This window comes from Oryx dammah, unplaced genomic scaffold (assembly GCF_014754425.2).
Source record: "Oryx dammah isolate SB20612 unplaced genomic scaffold, SCBI_Odam_1.1 HiC_scaffold_8, whole genome shotgun sequence".
Classification (NCBI taxonomy): domain Eukaryota; kingdom Metazoa; phylum Chordata; class Mammalia; order Artiodactyla; family Bovidae; genus Oryx; species Oryx dammah.
Window position 1 is genome coordinate 18,316,722 of NW_024070192.1, and position 17,841 is coordinate 18,334,562.

The following is a 17,841-nucleotide window of genomic DNA, read 5'->3' on the forward strand; positions in this document are numbered from 1 at the left end:
GTATAATTCTGATTGGAGCACTGTTGACCATGTATCTTATTCTCTAATTTGTTAATTAAAAAACCTACAGTTCTCCATCTCCTGTGGGTTAAAGTTCAGATTTCTCAGACATTCAAGGACCTGCAGTGATGAGACCCCAGCCTTCATTCCACCCTTATGCCCCAGTCCTCTCCTGTGTTGACTACTTACCTCTCTCTATAACTGACCTCTGTGTTCTCTGTTATTTCCTGTGTTGAAAAACCTCTTCATTCTCTGACAAAAGGCAATATAGTACAATGGTTAAGAACATGAGTTCAAGCACAAATGTGTTTGACACATAGTTTTTGCCACTCTGTACACTTGGACTATTTACCTAAAACTCCTTGCCACAGTTTTAGCATTTCTAAAATGGACATAATAGTAGCTAATTCATAGGGTTGTTATGAAGAAGCTGATAATATAAATGACTTCAGCTAGGCATCACCTCTACCTTTTTCAAGGCATTTACTATTCTGCTGCAGTTACATGTGTTCATGTCATGTCTTAACTCTCTCTGGACTAAGTTTTTTAAGGATCCTTGACAATTGTCTTTGTATCTCTTACCACTCAGTGCCTTGAACAGAATGCTGCTGCTGCTGCTGCTGCTGCTGCTGCTAAGTCGCTTCAGTCGTGTGCGACTCTGCGACCCCATAGACGGCAGCCCACCAGGCTCCCCCATCCCTGGGATTCTCCAGGCAAGAACACTGGAGTGGGTTGCCATTTCCTTCTGCAATGCATGAAAGTGAAAGTGAAGTCCCTCAGTCGTGCCCGACTCTTAGCGACCCCAGGGACTGCAGCCTACCAGGCTTCTCCGTCCATGGGATTTTCCAGGCAAGAGTACTGGAGTGGGGTGCCATTGCCTTCTCCGTGAACAGAATGAGAATTTATTAAAAACCTTGGTGAAGTGTGAGTTAATCTGGGGCTACACAGGGTACACCAGTAATACAGTTCCACTCAGTTGAGGACGGGGAGGGTGGAAGGTAAGTACAGGACTAAGTATTACGTGCCTGCTGTGAGCTCGGCACTGGGAATTCAGCAGTGAGGGAGGCCCAGACTAAAGTTCAAGGTGCTTCTAACCTAGAAAGGGATAGGATTTTGAGCTGTGTGCTCAAAGGAGGTGAATTATGAGGACAAAGGTGGTGCTGAAGGGCCCGGGGGAGTTGGGCGGGATAAGATGATGGTTACGTTTAATCAGAAAATGTAACAGCCCTGGTAGTCCAGTGGAATCCACCTTGCAATGCAAAGAACTTGGGTTTGATCCCTGGTTGGGAAACTTAAGATCCCACATGCCGAGGAGCAACAGTTTCCACACCGCAACTACAGAATCCATGTGCCGCAAGGAAAGATCCCAGATGACCCAACTAAGACCCAACGTAGCCAAATAAATATTTAAAAAGAAAATATGAGCAAAAGCAATGTGACTATGTTCTTTACCCCAGCAGATCTCTTAAATTTCCTTCCTGACAACCTGCTTTTTTGGGAAGACAATGCAGTGCTAGTAAGACTTGCTTGGCACTCCTCTTCCTCTGAACATCCGTTAAAAAAGTGCCCTTTCTGCTCAAAACTATCCTTTTCTTTCCACTGTGTGAGCCTGCATTTGCATCCTCCAGTCCTCAGTGCCTGCTACTATTCAGTCTGTCAGCAATGCCTACAGTATGATGGGCTCTTGGCTAGGTCCTGGGGCACCAGAAAGGAACCTCATTCTCAAGGGACCCGTGAACAAAATCCAGTGAACAGACCATGACAAAGCACTGTGATCAGTGCCGCACCCCTGTGTGTTAACCCCAGAATGCCAGCCCAAGGAATTGAGGGTGGCATCTCCTAGGCAACGACCCCACTAGAATCAAGTCTTAGTGATTGGACAAGAGCTCTGTCACCCAAGGAGTTAGACCTGCCTTCAACTGAACAGCTGGTGCAAATCTCAGAGCCTGTGAGCCAGAATACCCTGGGATGACTCCACTTTATCCCCATCTCCTCCCTTCAGCCAGGATCCATTCACCACCCCTCCCCCAGCACTGGCTACATTGCTGTGCCACATTAAGACTTGGCCCCAGATGGAGGATGAGTGAGGAAGCTGTTGTGCCAGTATGACTGAGTGAAGCTGCCAAAGGTCCTAGAAGGAGGAAGTGGATAAGTGCCTTATTCTTTTAAGGATACAGCAGCCTCAGGTCTTATCAGGGGCCAGGAGCTTCCTCGCTCCTTCCCCCACTTCTGACCAAGTCACAGTGTGCCTTGGCAGCACAGGGAACTGTGTAGGGGGGGAGGACCTGTAGAACTGGGCTACAGTGGAGGCGTGTTGCACTATCCCAAGCAGGGAGCAGTGGTGGTTTAGACTAGCATGGTGGTAGAAGAAATGGAATGAAGACTCAAGAGACATTATTGAAGAGCAGAACCAGCAGGACTTGATGATAAAATACGTTCAAGAAAAGGGAAGAATTGGCTTTCAGCCATAAGCATCCACCCCCAGGGTAGACTTACCCTCTTCCCAGCAACCCTAGAAACCATGTGGCCCAAGACTCTGCCTACTACTCAGCAAGTAAGTTTCAGCTTGATAAGAAAAGACTTCCTGTGGTGGAACTGAAAGGGGAAGCCGCTAACCCATTACTGCCTAGGAGGCTGTGGGAGAAGGAAGATGGCCACAGCTCTGTGTCTACTTCGTGCCCTCTGGCTTCTGGAGTGGGTGCAGCTGCTCTTGGGACCTGGTGCTGTGCCTCCAACCTGGGCCTTGAACCTGGATTCAGTGCAGCTCACCATCTACACAGGCCCTAATGGCAGCCACTTTGGGTTTTCACTGGACTTCTACAAGAACAGCAATGGGAGGTGAGCCCTGGGAAACTCCTCCACCATCACTGCTTCTGTGGGTCTTGAGTTCCCCATTTGTGATAGAGGTTGAGCAAAATGATTTCCAGGGTCTATTTGGGCTGAGTTCTTGTTAGGAATACCGGGGTGTCAGCAAGAGGCACCAGTGGGGAGCTGAGCAGAGCAAAGACAAAGGGGAGACCGATGTTGATGCCTTATTTTTTCCCTCAAGGGTCAGTTTTATGACCCACTCCACACTCATCCCCTTGAAATACAGAAAGGAGCACATGTCTTAAGTTGACCTGCAGAACTGTGAAATTGTCTGTCTACTCCCACTTTGCTTTTCTATTCCAATCCCCTCAACCCAGCAAAACAATTGATATTTGAAAAGAAGCAATAGAGCATTATTGGTTGGGATTCATCAGGCGGCAAATTCAGACTGCTAAAATTAGAGTCCTGGCTCTTTGTCCCTATAGAAACAACCCTGAGCTAGTTCCTTATTGAGATGGACACCAAGGTCCAGCTTCAGAGCATAACAATAGCAGATGAACTTGAAGTATCAGCACCTTGGGGAGTTGCCTCTGCTGAAGAGGGCCACCTCCCTCAAAGCTCCCCCACTTCCAAATGTGGCCCAGGAACAACGACCAGTCAATGAGGAGTGTGGAGGGAGGGGAGAGGTTAAGGGTCTGACTCTTTCAACTCCAGACAGTTCTGAGGGTCTTTCTCCTTCCAAAGCTGCCAGGACATTGACCCGTGGCTGTTATTCAGTCTGAATCTCAACTCGATGGCCCCTGCCTGCTCCTGCTTCTTTCTCCTCCTTTTCACAGATACTGGTCTCATGGGCACTACTTAGTAAACATCCTGCAAACTAAAAAGAAAAAAAAATTACAGCATTTTTGGAGCCCTCGTTATGTATTATTTGGCTGGCACTGGCATAAATGTTTTTCATGCGTTTATTTCATTTACTTCTCCTGACAGCATTGATTGGTATTGCCCACCTTTTATATACAGTAGAGCTGTCATTTGAACCTAGATCTACTAGAGTCCTTAGAAATGTCAGCACCCCACCACCCACTTTAGCCGTGCCCACTAGCTTAATATTTCCTGATTAAAACTGGTTCTCAGAAAGAGATCTGATGACAGTTCAGACAGGAATACGGTGCATGTAAACCCTTGGCTTTTCGTGGCAAGTGTTGGGGAATGTAGACGGTGTACAGAGTTTAGGAGGTCTCTTTTAGCAAGGCTGTCAAACCCCTCGTGTTCAAATCGAACCTAATGGTTATATTCTCAGTTTTATCCTTAATTTCCGCGGTTACTGATGGGTATGTGACTTTCCTCGCTGGGAGTCAGTTTCACTGGCCATAAAATGAAAAGACTGGCTTCTGTGGTCTGTGTCGTCTCACTAAGAAAAGGTCTAGTGACCCTCAAGGCACACCGCCCTTCCCAGGAGTGCTCCCGGCACAGGCACTGGGGCACGAGGTACCCCAGAATCCACGGAGCGCTCACCCAGCTTTCTTATGCAGTGTGTCCGTCGTGGTGGGCGCCCCACGGACCCTGGGCCGCAGCGAGGAGGAGACCGGCGGCGTTTTCCTGTGCCCCTGGAAGGCCGAGGGCGGCCAGTGCATCTCGCTGCCCTTCAACCTCTGTGAGTCTCGCACAAGAAGAGAAAGGGAGGGGTTACAAGGAGCGCGGACAGCCGGGCTTCAGCACCCTACCCTCTTCTTGTGCCCTCTAGATGATGAAACGCAAAGCATAGGCACCCAAACTTTCCAAACCTTCAAGGCCGGGCAAGGACTCGGGGCGTCGGTCGTTAGTTGGAGAGACAGCATTGTGGTGGGCCCTACCGGACCGGGATCAGGGAGCAGACGGAGGGCGGGGACACGTGGAGGGAGGAACCCGAGTCCCGCCCCTTCCCCACTCTCCTCTGGCTCTGCTTCAGGCCTGCGCCCCCTGGCAGCACTGGAACGTCCTAGATAGGAACGAGGAGGAGGCTCAGAAGACGCCCGTAGGTGGCTGCTTCGTGGCTCAGCTCCAAAACGGCGACCGCACAGAGTACTCGCCCTGCCGGGCCAACAAAATGAGCCAATTTTACGAGAGAAATCATTTCAGTGAGCTCCGCTCTCCGCTTCGTCTCCGCCCACTCGCGGCCGTTATCCATTAGCCCCGCCCTTCACCCGATCATTCCTGGCTTCCAGCTCTCCCAAATCCCGCTTGCAGTCTGGGGTCTCCCAGATGGCCTAGTTCCTGACTCCACCCCCATGTCCTGCCCACTGGGTGTCGATAGTAGACCACGCCCCCGTATTACCCTGTGGCCCCGCCCTCGTTTGACTCCGCCTCCCGGCCCGGCGCCACCCTCCAGAGCAGGCTTCTTCAAGGCTGACCCTTTCTTTTTGCCTTCTCTAGGAGAGGACAAGCGTTACTGCGAAGCCGGCTTCAGCTCGGTAGTCACTCAGGCGAGTAGGGAGCATAAACGGCGTGGGGGTGGCCCCCCAAACAGGACCCTCTCTCACCTTCAGAGCTTCTATTTCAGGCTGGGGAGCTGGTGCTTGGGGCTCCTGGCGGCTACTATTTCGTAGGTACGCGCCCATCCGTACACCTCCCTCCCTTCTCTCGACCCGGGCGGACTCCAGACTCCTGGGCGCCCACACCAACTGTCCCACGCGCCCTAGGTCTCCTGGCGCGGGCTCCAATCGCCGATATCATCTCGAGTTACCGCCCAGGCAACCTTTTGTGGCACGTGCGCACCCAGTTCACCTACGACCACAGTCACTTACAATACTACGACGGCTACCGGGGTAACGTGGCACCTCCCTTCGAGGCTTCCCAGCACTCAAGCGTCACCGCCGGCCCGGTCCTACCCCTGTAGGAACGCCCCATTGTCAACTCTGGCTGGCCAGCCCCAGGACTAAGGCGCCCCCACTCTGCTCAGGCAGCTCCCTCTCCCTACCCTCTGCAGACCGCCCAGCTCCCAAAGGCGAGCACGTCGACTTCTCGCGCTGAATTCGCTTCTCGGCCTCGGGCAGGTCTTGACCTCTCGGTGGCCTCGACTTCCCCGTCTCCGCAATGCAGTTTGAACTGGGTGGTCTCTGAGTCCCCTCCCTTCTCACTCGGGCCCCTTCCCTGCTTCACCCTCCCGGAAGGACTAATTCTCACTGTGCCTTCAGGGTACTCGGTGGCCGTGGGCGACTTCGACGGAAATCCCAACACTACAGGCAAGAAATTCACTTAGGGGTGGGGTTTGGGGAGTCCCGCCCGGAAAGGAGCACTTCCAAGACCGGCATCGAAATCTCCCTGGGATGCGGAACGGCGGGCGGGAGGCAGGTGGGGGTTACAGAGACCTCACTTTCTGGGCCCGACTCTCCCCAGAGTATGTCTTCGGTGCCCCCACCTGGAGTTGGACCCTGGGAGCGGTGAGTGCCCTCTGTCTACCCCTCACTGATTTCACTCTTCAGCCTGAACCGCGCCCGCCCACCCCCACCCCCACCCCCACCCCCCGCCAAACTTCCTGCCCTGTGACGTGCTCCTGTACGTTTTCTGAGCAGGTGGAAATTTTGGACTCCTACCACCAGATGCTGCACCGGCTGCATGGAGAGCAGGTGAGGATCAGGTGGGGGTGGCCAAGGCAAGGGAATTGAGACCCTGGAATATTCCACGAGACATGGTGGGATCGAAGTGTGAGTATAAGGACAGAAATTAAGGTGTGCCCCATTTCCTGCAGATGGCTTCATATTTTGGACACTCAGTGGCCGTCACTGACGTCAATGGGGATGGGTGAGAAGCCAGGCGCCCCCACTCCTACCCACTTGGGTCCCAAATTACCAGAGGTGTTGACTGCCCTTGGTCTCCAGTCTCTTCCTTTCCCAGCCCTCACTCACACATGACCACTGAGGGGAGCGGGAGGGCAAGGATGGGTAGCCTGGGCTCAGGCCCACAGCATCCCTCTAGCCCATCACCACATAACCACCCGTTGGGCCTGCAGGAGGCATGACCTCTTGGTGGGTGCACCACTGTACATGGAGAGCCGTGCTGACCGCAAGCTGGCCGAAGTGGGGCGTGTGTACTTGTTCCTGCAGACTCGAGGCGCCCGAATGCTGGGGGCCCCCAACCTCCTGCTGACTGGCACACAGCTCTATGGGCGATTTGGCTCAGCCATTGCACCTCTGGGCGACCTCAACCGGGATGGCTACAACGGTAAGGGAAGAGAGAAGGGGTTTATTTAGCCATGACAAAGATCGTGGATTTGACCTGAGGGCAGGGGGAGCCAGGAAGGGCTTTGAGCAGGAGAGAGTTAAAGGAGACAAGTTGGGATTTGTTTGCATGAGTCCAGGCAAGAGGTGGTGACCACTGGGATGTGGGCTTTGGCAACAGAGTTAGAGATGAGGGTGATTTCTAGATAGTTATCACTTAGATTATTAGAATTTGATGGGTGACTGGAGGTGGGGCTAAGAGAGAGGAGTTGGGTGGGTGGTGGTACTCTTCACTGCCTGAAACTCAAGTCTTGCCACAGGCCTGAAGAGAGATCAGCAGTTCAGCTCTGCTCTCCTTTGGTCTTTTTCTTTTTTTGGCCATGCCACACAACTTGCAGGATCTTCGTTCCCCAGTCAGGGATCGAATCCCATACCCCTGGCAGTGAAAGTACGGAGTCCTAACCAGTGGACTGCCAGAGAATTCCCTGGACTTGTTTGATCATGAAAGGCTTGGGAGCCTTAGGCAAACATATCCAGAGAACAGTTGGGTGTGACTTCCTCCATTTCCAGCAGAGAGGTCTGAATGGGAGATAGGGGCTTGGGGAGGGTCGATGAGGTCCTGGGAGCAGTGGGAAGAGGCCCAGGAGAGAGCCCTGGGGAGCAAGAGCACTTAGGGGACTCCTAGAGAAAGTAGATCTAGAAAGGAGACAGAGGAATGTTCAGAGGGATATGGAAGAGTGCTGGAAGCAGAAGGAAGCTGGGTCAGTGGCTCCAGATGCTGCTGAAAGATACAATTAGATGGGGCTGGAGAAGTAGGTATTCCTGGGCTTTAGCAAGAAGGAAGTCATTGGTGACAGTGACAAGAACCAATTCAGGGCTAGTATGGTACAAAGTATGAATGAAGGTGAAGATTTGATGGCAGCCAGAGTAGACTGCTCTTTCTACCAGTTTGTGAAAGGAGAAAAAGGAAGGTGATTACTGAAAGGAGGTGAGGATCAAAGGAAGGCTATTTTAATTGTAAAGACTATGGAGTAGGTGGAATGTGGAGGGAAATGATCTTGTGGGGAAACAGGGGCAGGGAGTGAGCTGGAGGTGGGTCCCTGCAGTGCCTGAGAGCTGCAGGGCTGGGATGCTCAGTCTAGTGGCACGTGCAGGAGAGACACTATTTCTAGGGTCAAGAGAGGAGAAGAGCAAAAAGCACAACAGTTTGGTTGCTTCTGTTTGAGAAGGAAGTGAGAGGCGGGGAGCTTGATTGAATGGAGAATGTTTGAAATAGGTGCTGAGCAGAAAACCCCAAGGGACAGGTAGGCATACACGAAAGCCCCTAGTGATGGCTGGAGGTCAGGAATTCATGGTGCCCAATGTGGTGGGGTCTGGCCAGGACTGGCAATGGGGTGGGATGGCTGAGGATATGGCGAGGGTAATTGAATGTTTAGAAAATATCTGGAGAGATGGGGAAACCAAAGATCAGGTGACTGAACGAGACTGTGTTCTGAGTCTATCAGAAAAGTCAGTAGATCTTTAAAAGAAAAAAAACTGCACAGAAAACATACCATGAAGTCAGAAGGCAAGGGAAAGACAGTTACAACATATATATCAAAGATCTTAATTGTCATCACACGCAAAGAATTCTTACAGATTAATAAGATTATTAATGATTGTTATTAATGATGATTACATTTTCAAGAGTGGTCATTAAAGTTATTAGTGATGACAACCCTATGGTGTGACCCTGGGTTTACGTGGTGGAAGTGGAATCCTCAGCTGAAGTGAGGGCAAATATTTAGCAGGTCTTGGTTACTTAATCTTCTGGGACTCTATTTTCTTCTTTAAAATGGGGATAATAATGCCTAGTTTTCAGGATTAAAAGAAATCAGGACAATATATTGTCCTTAATAGATAGTGAGGGCTGTTAGACTGTTTTTACAATAATCTGACTTGATGGGTCTTCCTCCCATCCAATTGTAAACTCCTGGAGAGTGGGGCAGATACCTCCTTGACCTCCACATTCCTCTCCTGGTTCCCTGGGGTCTGCCTAGAGAAGGAGCTCAGGAAAATGTTACAGGGCCTGGAGAGACTAGATAACAGATAGCTACTCCCTTTCTGTTGTTCTTTCCAGATGTTGCAGTAGCTGCCCCCTACGGGGGTCCCAGCAGTCAAGGCCAAGTGTTGGTGTACCTGGGTCAAAGTGAGGGGCTTAACCCATCCCCCTCCCAGGTCCTGGACAGCCCCTTCCCCACAGGCTCTGGCTTTGGCTTCTCCCTTCGAGGTGCCACAGATATCGATGACAACGGATACCCAGGTGCCCCTGAACTGCCTCCAACTAGACAGGAAGGGCCCTTGGGCATTAGCTGGAGATACTGAGATATACAGCAAGGGGCTTGAACCTGACCTGGTGCCCCACTGAGAACTCCGTGGGTTGGGGGGCCAGATCAAACCTCCTATGGGGGGGAGGTAGTGTGGGAAACCCCTGAGAAAATGAGACGAAGACCCCATAACTCCCTAATTAACGATTCTGACACCTCCCCTCCTTCCCACAATGTCTATAGACCTGCTTGTGGGAGCTTACGGGGCCAGCAAGGTTGTGGTATACAGGTGAGAGCTGGCTCCAGGGGTGGGATGGGGAAGAACCCACCCCATCAGAGACTAGGTCAGGAGGGGCCACCAAGGCAAGCCTCCCAATTCCCGCCAGGGCTCAGCCAGTGGTGATGGTCACTGTCCAGCTGATGGTGCAAGATTCATTGAACCCTGCCGTGAAGACTTGTGTCCTATCCCAGACCAAGACCCCAGTGAGCTGGTGAGGAAACGGAGGGTGTGGGTCGGGCAGGATCTGGGACCTCAGCTGGGCGACCCTAGCCCCTGAGCCCCATGCATCTCTCTGCAGCTTTAACATCCAGATGTGTGTGGGAGCCACTGGGCACAACATTCCCGAGAAGCTGCGTGAGTAGCACCCTGGGGACAGGAGGCAGGTGGGCCTGGGCTCTGCTGGAGGCTGGCTTGGGAGACTGACGTGCCCCGCTTGCCTGGGCCAGACCTGAATGCCGAGCTGCAACTGGATCGGCAAAAGCCCCGCCAGGGCCGGCGGGTCCTACTGCTGGACTCGCAGCAGGCGGGCACCATCCTGGACCTGGAGCTGAGAGGCAGACACAACCCCGTCTGCTCCACTGCCACGGCTTTCCTCCGGGTATGCCCAAGCTAGGGGTGGGCAGGGCTGGGTGTGCAGAGCCTGTTACTCCAGCCCCGGGGCGTGGGGCCAGGTGCTGCAGGGGTGGTCAGCGGGACCCACCGGGTAGGTAGGGTACGTGGTAGCAAGATGGCCCGTCTCTTGCCCCCTTCCCTAGGATGAAGCCGACTTCCGGGACAAGCTAAGCCCTATCGTGCTCAGCTTTAGTGTGTCCCTGCCACCGGAGAAGGATGGAGGAGCCCCTGCTCTCGTGCTGCATGGAGACACCCACATCCAGGAACAGGTAGAGGGGGGCAGGTGCAGGCAGGGGAGGGGGAGGACCCCTGCAAGATTGTCAAGGTTTGGGTTAGTGTCCATGCTGCTGCTACTGCTGCTAAGCCACTTCCAAATAGACACCCAAACCTGGATGTCACCTCTAATCTCTAGTGTTACTCTAAACCCTAATGAAAACTACCAAATCTCAATACCCCCAAACCCTCATATAAACCTCAGATGTTGACATCACCTCTAAACTCTCATTTAAACCCTGATGTCTACTCGCTCATCTCCCACCTCAGAGCTTCCACTTCTCCACGCTTTCGTTTAAGAGCTGTGATTTCTTTTTTTCCGTAATTTGGAAGAGGAATATTTGCTGATGGTATCCAATTCAAGAACTGAGTTATAAAATCTGGAAATACATATTAACAGGAAACATTGTTAACGTTTGATGCATTTCCTTGCAGAATCAAAGCCCTGACATCATCCCAAACCCTGAGGCAAACCCCAAAGCTCTGATATCATCACCAACCTTTTCTTCTCAAACCTTCTAATTCCCCAAACTCCACTGTGACCCTCAAACCTACCCACCCACATGACATGTCCCCTCTAGACCCGCATCATTCTGGACTGTGGGGACGATGACCTGTGTGTGCCGCAGCTGCTGCTCACTGCCAGCATGTGAGAAGATCACCCACTGCACCCCCACACCGCCCCCTGCCCCCCCAACCCCCCCCCCTGCCCCCCTACCCCTCCCTTCTGCCCTGACGACAGCCCCTCCTCACCTGGATCCTGATACTCTGGCCTCAGCCCGTCTCCTCATCCCAGACCCTGGGCTTGGACCCAGCCTCCTTGGCTTTACTCCCTTCTCAACCACCACAGGAAGGGCTCCCCACTCCTAATTGGAGCAGACAACGTGCTGGAGCTGCGAATGGATGCAGCCAATGAGGGTGAGGGAGCCTACGAGGCCGAGCTGGCTGTGTTCCTGCCCCCAGGCGCCCACTACATGCGGGCTGTCAGCAACATGGAGGTGAGCCCCCACCCGGGCATCCATGGGGACCTGGGAAGTGCGGGAGCCTTGATTCTCATCTCCCACCTGGAGCTCCCGTTTCTCTATGCTTTCCTTCAAGGGCTCCAATTTTCTCCCCCTCTAATTTGGAAGAGGAATATTTGCTAATGGCATACAATTCAAGAACTCAATTATAAAATCAGGAAATAACTGTTAACAGGAGCCACTGTTTAGATTTGGTTTTGGATTTCCATTAAATTTCTGCTGTTAAATTTGGATTTCCTTGCGTTCTCTTTTCTTGACACGGATACTTACATAGGTGTATATTTATTTTTTATTTTACTGATGCAGTTTATAACAATGGAGTTACCCTCCATGTGATGTTTTGTGGTTTTCATTTTTTAAAAATCATTAAAAAGAATAGTAATACATACAGTAATATACAGTAATACATAAACAGGAATGTGACAGTCCTTGAATTCCACCTCCCCTTGAAACCCTCCATCCCACCCTGGGATCTTCCCCACCCTGACTTTCCAAGGGAGCTTAAATATATAAGGGATGCTGTGTAACCATCTTCTTTCTCGGAACTGCTTCTCTGAAGGGGTTTGAAAGACTCATCTGTAACCAGAAGAAGGAGAATGAGACCAAGGTGGTGCTGTGTGAACTGGGCAACCCCATGAAGAGCAACGCCCAGGTGAGGCCACTCAGGCCTGGGTGCTGGGTCTCCTCTACCAGGGGTTCATAGACAGCTGGGTTTCAGGGGCTGGGTTTGAAGTCAGATGGCTCCAGACTGGAATCCTTGTACTCTCCCTGCCTGTGTAGTCTTGGGTGAGTGACTCCCTCTCTGAGTGGTCTTCAGGACGAGGACTGGAGGCCACGTTCAGAGTGGGCATCTGGCCAGTGACTCTGGCTCTCCCCGTGTCTCAGATAGAAGTCACGATGTGGGTGAGCGTGGGGAAGCTGGAAGAGGCTGGGGAGCAGGTGTCCTTCCTGCTGCAGATCAGGAGGTATACTAGACTGGGAGGCACTCCCTCCCCCTGTCTGATCCCCACACAGAGACCCTCAGTTGCCCGCCACACAGAAGGGTTCTCTGGGAGGCATGCTCTTTAGACTTCCCTGTTTCCTTTCTTCCTCAGAGACTTGTTTGAGTTTTGGAGCCCTAGAGGAACTAACTTTAGTGTGGTGTGCTGTTCGTGGAGTTAGCTCTTCCTGAGCCCTCTGCTATTCTGCCCTCCCTCCTCTGCCCACCCCCCCGAGAGTCCTAATGTCCACTGGGCTTGTGTCCCTGATCTGTTTCTCCTCGGCCTCCTTCCTACAGCAAGAACAGCCAGAATCCAAATAGTGAGATGGTGGAGCTGGATGTGCCAGTCCGGGCAGTGGCCCACGTGGAGTTGAGAGGGTGAGAGGCCAGGGAAACAAAAGGGAGTTGAGAGGCACAGCCCTGAGGCTCAGGGGGTCCTGGACAAACCTCCACAGGCAAGTCAGGTGATCAGGCTCACTCTGGGCGTCTCGGGCCTCTGCAGGAATTCCTTTCCAGCCTCCCTGGTGGTGGCTGGGGAAGAAGGCAATGGGCAGAACAGTTCTGACAGCTGGGGCCCCAAAGTGGAGCACACCTACGAGGTAGGAAGGAGGCTCTGGGCCCCAGGCTGGGGTAGGAGGGTCCCAGGAGCTGGTTTTGGTGCTAAGCCTCCTAACATCCTGCCACCACCACCCTGCCAGCTCCACAACAATGGCCCTGGTGCTGTAAGTGGTCTCCGCCTCAACCTCTACCTCCCCAGCCAGTCCCAGCCCTCAGACCTGCTTTACATCCTGGATATTCATCCTCAGGGAGGCCTTCAGTGCGCCTCAGAGCCCTCTCCCAATCCCTTCCAGGTGAGAGCCTCCGTGAATCCCTAGCCATCAACCAGGGCCCCTGTGGGAGGGCTGGCAGGTGGGCAGAGCGTGAGACCTGACGGCCTCTTTGCCTCCTCAGCTGGAATGGAGGCTGCCCACCCCCAGCCCTTCCCCAGCCCATCAGAAGCGGGATCGAAGACAGGCGGTCCTGCCGGAGGAGAAGCAGCCCTCAAGGCTCCAAGATCCAATCTTGGTGGTGAGCAGGCTCTGTGGTCTCCAGCTGGGGCCACCCTGGGGCCCAGAGGCAGAGGGGATGGGAGGCAGAGGAGAGAGAAGGGTGTGGTGGGGACCTCGTGTGGGTCACCTTGGTCTCACAGGGAACCTCCAGGTGAATATGAAGGATTGTGCTCGTCTTGTGTCTGGGGTGGGGTGGGGTGGGGGGGCACTTGTATATTTCAAGGTATCCAGTACATTAAAGAAAATAAATAAATGCCAAAGCAGGGTTACAATAAGGCGTAGTACTGAACGCTATACGATTGACCCACTTCTTCCTGCCCTTTCCCTGTATCTCTGGGACAGTGTGAGCAATCCCATTCAAAGATAACGTCCCAAGCTTGAATCTGAGGCCCTTCCCGACAGGGAGGCATGGCCCAAGCTCTTCGACCCCCAAGCCCCGTCTTACTTGGGTCCTATGATGGGGGTGATGATGGATCAGTAGGGGCTGGGGACCCTCAGAGCTGCGACTCGTCCCCTCAGAGCTGCGACTCGGCGCCCTGTACTGTGGTGCAGTGTGAGCTGCAGGAGATGGCGCGCGGGCAGCGGGTCATGGTCACGGTGCTGGCCTTCCTGTCACTGCCCATCCTCCAAGAGGTGAACCCGGACGCGGGTGGGCGGGGCCTTCTAGAGGCGGGGCCTGAGGTACTTGGGGCGGAGCTTGGGGAGGAGGCGGGGCTTTAGGGGCGGGGAGAGAGTGAGGGCTGGGTTTAATTTGGAGCTGATAGAATTAGGCCTGGGCGGGTCTCCCTACAGCGGAGGCCGAGGCTGGGACTCTTGCAACCAACAGGCCTCGTGTTAAACGCCTTTCACCTCCACCCCATACAGAGGCCCCTGGATCAGTTTGTGCTGCAGTCGCACGCTTGGTTCAACGTCTCCTCCTTTCCCTACTCCGTGCCTGCCCTCAGCCTGCCCAGCGGAGAAGCTCAGGTGGGTGTGGAATGGTGGTGGCAGAAAGGGTCCCGCGGGTCTCCCATTGGTCTTCCCCTGAGTCCCTGCCCAGCCGGGACTGCCCGGATCTGAGAGGTGGGACAAGTGGGTGGCTTGGCCGCAGATCACCGGCTAGCAAGTCTGAGTCTCTGGGAAAGGCAAGTGTCCCGGTGACTGAGGAGACCCGTGGGTCTCCCCTCAGGTGCAGACGCAGCTGCTTCGGGTCTTGGAGGAGAGAGAGATTCCAGTGTGGTGGGTGCTGGTAGGTGTGCTGGGCGGCCTGCTGCTGCTCACATTCCTGATCCTGGCCATGTGGAAGGTGAGGCGGGAAGCAAGGTTGAGGTGGTGTTGGGGTGGGGGGTAGAGGAGGTGAGGAGGACAGGCAATCCCACAGGGAGGCAGAGAGAGATGGTGGCCCAAGTAGATGACCCAGGGTCCATCTGATTTCCACATCCACTATTAGAATATCACCTTCCAGAGGATCTCTTCCAGGGCCCTGGGAGAGGGGGCACCTGAAATCCTAAGGCCTTTAGACCCGTTTCCCCTGAGAGCAGGAGTCCCAGGGACAGAGTCTTGCCTTCTGGAATCCATTGACCCCTGAGAATTTTCACCTCCTCCCTGCTCAGTCCCTCCCCCAGAAGGACCCAGGTCTTCCTGCTCCGATGTGTCCCTGGTGGGTCATTCCCTCCTCTGCCCCTGGAGAACACCTGCACTGTTCTCAAACTCGCTCAAGTGTCCAAACCCTAGAAAGCCACAGTACTTTTAGGGAAAACATACATTAGACTTATAATAATCAAATATATACCATCACATGCTTGAGTCATATAGAGACATAATCAACAGTACTTCAGAAAAATTCAGGAAATGAAAAGCAAAATGTTAAAATTTTTTTGTTTCATGCATTATCTCTAAATGGGAAATGCCTCCACTTGATCATATAGTGGGGATTGTGTTGGTCCAGGGTGAGGACCTCGTGGCTGGCTGGTTTCTAGCATACATTCTCCATTGCTGCTCTGGGGCTGAAAAATCACCTTTACACCCCATCCCTGGTCCCTGTGCACCCCCCAGGTTGGCTTCTTCAAGCGGAATCGTCCACCCTTAGAAGAAGATGATGAAGAGGAGTGATGAGCCCACACATCTCTGTTCTGGCAGCAAGGCTGGGTGTGATGTTGTGTCCCTTCTCCAATGAGTTGCCCCCCCGCCATCTCTGGTTACCCAAGGCTGGGAGGGTGACATTCTAATAGTGGAGATGGAGATCAGATGGACCCTGAGTCCTCTACTTGGGCAGCATCTCTCTCTGCCTCCTGATGTCCTCTCCCTCCCATCAGAGCTGAGTCACCCCCTCTCCTGCTGCCTAATAAAGAACTTGGAACCCAGCTCCACAGCATGCTGCCTCTTCTTGGGGGTCAGAAGAGGAGAGGGGCCCAAGGTGATGTTTGGGCTGAGGAATCTAGAACTGGAAGAAGTGTGAGCAGAGAGGTCTCTGCCAGGGTTAGGGTGCAAATTACTGTCTGGGGGGAGTATCAGGAGCGAGAGAGTGGAACAAGGGGAAAAGGGATGGCAGAGCCTCCAAGTGAGACTAGAGGAGAATGGGGTGTCTCAGGGTGGTTGGGTTAGAGGGAGGTTGGGCGCATCAGAAAAGGGAGGCTGAGTCCCTGGTGGGCGAATTTAAACAATATTTTTTTCCATGATTTTGGAGGAAATAAACCCCAAGATGAGTTGAGAGTTGAGATAATATGCTGTCCCCACTCTCATAAAAGAAGGTCCTTAAAGCTGTATTCAGGGACTTCCTTGGTGGTCAGTGGTTAAGACTCACTTTCCAATGCAGGGCGTGTGGGTTCGATTTCTGCTGGGGTCAAAAAATCAAAACATAAAACAGAAGCAATGTTGTAACAAATTCTATAAAGAGAAAAAAATAGTCCATATAAAAATGCTTTGTAAGATTTATTTATTATTTTCTTTTTATTTTTGGCTGCTCTGGGTCTTCCTTGCTACACCTGGGCTTCCTCTAGTTGCCGAGAGCCAGGACTACTTTTCCTTGCAGTGAGCTGGGCTTCAGTAGTTGTGGCACACAGGCTTAGTTGCTTCCAGACATGTGGGATCTTCCCTGACCAGGGATGGAATCTATGTCCCCTGCACTGGCAGAGGGATTCTTAATCACTAGAACACCAGGGAAGCCACGCCCCCAAAAAATCTTAAAAAAAAAAAAAAGATGTTCAGAGTGAGAAGGGGCAGAGGGAGGCTGAGTAAGCCCTCAGTCTGAGGAAGGCAGAGTTTCAGCGGGGACAGAAGAGCAGGCATTGCTCTCTGGCTACCCTGCTGCTTGTTGTTCCTTTTTCCCCATTAAGGGGAGGGGTCTAAAGTGTGGAATGAGGGTACAGACACGGAGCTTGCAGGAGAGCTGGGAGTGGAACACAGCTATCTCACGGTGGAGGCTGGAGCCAGTGAGTAGCAGTGGGGTGGCGGGGCGGGGGATGCGGTGCCCTCCTGGAAGTCCTGAGAGATGTGTTAGTTCATGAGTTCAGTAAATATTTATGGAGCAGCTACCATGTGCCTAGTCCTGTTCCAGTGCTAGGATGGAGCAAGGGATGAAACAAAGTCCCTGAGCTCATGGAACTTACATTCAACCAGGAGGAAAGAACGAACAAACTAATGTATGATCGGTGGGAGTCAAAATAAAGATAAGGAGACAGTGATTGAATAACTGGTGCTGGGAGAGGGCTGACGTTTTAGGGAAAGTGGTCAGGGGAAAGCCCCTGTGATGAAATGAGCAGAGAAATGAATGAAAAGATTCAGGGATTAGATCTGATAGAGTACCTGAAGAATAATGGACGAAGGTTCATGACATTGTACAGGAGGCAGTGATCGACCATTCCCAAGAAAAAGAAATGCAAAAAGGCAAAATGGCTGTCTGAGGAGGCCTTACAAATAGCTGAAAAAGGAAGAGAAGCTAAAGGCAAAGGAGAAAAGGAAATATATACCCATTTGAATTCAGAGTTCCAAAGAATAGCGAGGAGAGATAAGAAAGCAATCCTCAGTTATCAATGCAAAGAAATAGAGGAAAACAATAGAATGGGTAAGACTAGAGATCTCTTCAAGAAAATTAGAGATGCCAAGGGAACATATTATGCAAAGACAGGTACAATAAAGGACAGAAATGGTATGGACCCAACAGAAGCAGAAGATATTAAGCAGAAGTGGCAAGAATACACAGAAGTGTACAAAAAAAATCTTCATGAACTAGACAACCACAATGGTGTGATCACTCACCTAGAGCCAGACATCCTGGAGTGCGAAGTCAAGTGGGCTTTAGGAAGCATCACTATGAACAAAGCTAGTGGAGGTGATAG

At 52.4% G+C, this 17,841-nt stretch overlaps 1 protein-coding gene across 1 annotated transcript; it reads left to right on the forward strand.

Annotated features, from left to right (window-relative positions):
- Window positions 1–1,353: 1,353 nt before the first annotated feature.
- On the forward strand, window positions 1,354–15,868 carry ITGA2B (integrin subunit alpha 2b). Its single transcript, XM_040245147.1, has 30 exons — window positions 1,354–2,838; window positions 4,341–4,462; window positions 4,553–4,650; window positions 4,757–4,925; window positions 5,221–5,270; window positions 5,348–5,393; window positions 5,487–5,612; window positions 5,982–6,029; window positions 6,184–6,227; window positions 6,360–6,413; window positions 6,536–6,588; window positions 6,797–7,008; window positions 9,124–9,306; window positions 9,554–9,599; window positions 9,697–9,801; window positions 9,889–9,944; window positions 10,037–10,188; window positions 10,346–10,471; window positions 11,057–11,124; window positions 11,326–11,473; window positions 12,057–12,149; window positions 12,383–12,462; window positions 12,774–12,854; window positions 12,979–13,075; window positions 13,175–13,327; window positions 13,428–13,544; window positions 14,045–14,158; window positions 14,390–14,491; window positions 14,694–14,810; window positions 15,560–15,868. The coding sequence occupies exons 1-30, from the start codon at window positions 2,651–2,653 to the stop codon at window positions 15,614–15,616; spliced, it is 3,105 nt and encodes a 1,034-aa protein (XP_040101081.1). The 5' UTR covers window positions 1,354–2,650; the 3' UTR covers window positions 15,617–15,868.
- Window positions 15,869–17,841: the final 1,973 nt, after the last annotated feature.

Coding starts and splice junctions, on each gene's coding strand:
- ITGA2B (XM_040245147.1), top strand. CDS start 2,651: ATGGCCACAGCTCTGTGTCTACTTCGTGCCCTCTGGCTTCTGGAGTGG. Junction 10,189..10,345: donor CTGCCACGGCTTTCCTCCGG/GTATGCCCAAGC, acceptor CCCCTTCCCTAG/GATGAAGCCGACTTCCGGGA. Junction 14,159..14,389: donor CACTGCCCATCCTCCAAGAG/GTGAACCCGGAC, acceptor CACCCCATACAG/AGGCCCCTGGATCAGTTTGT.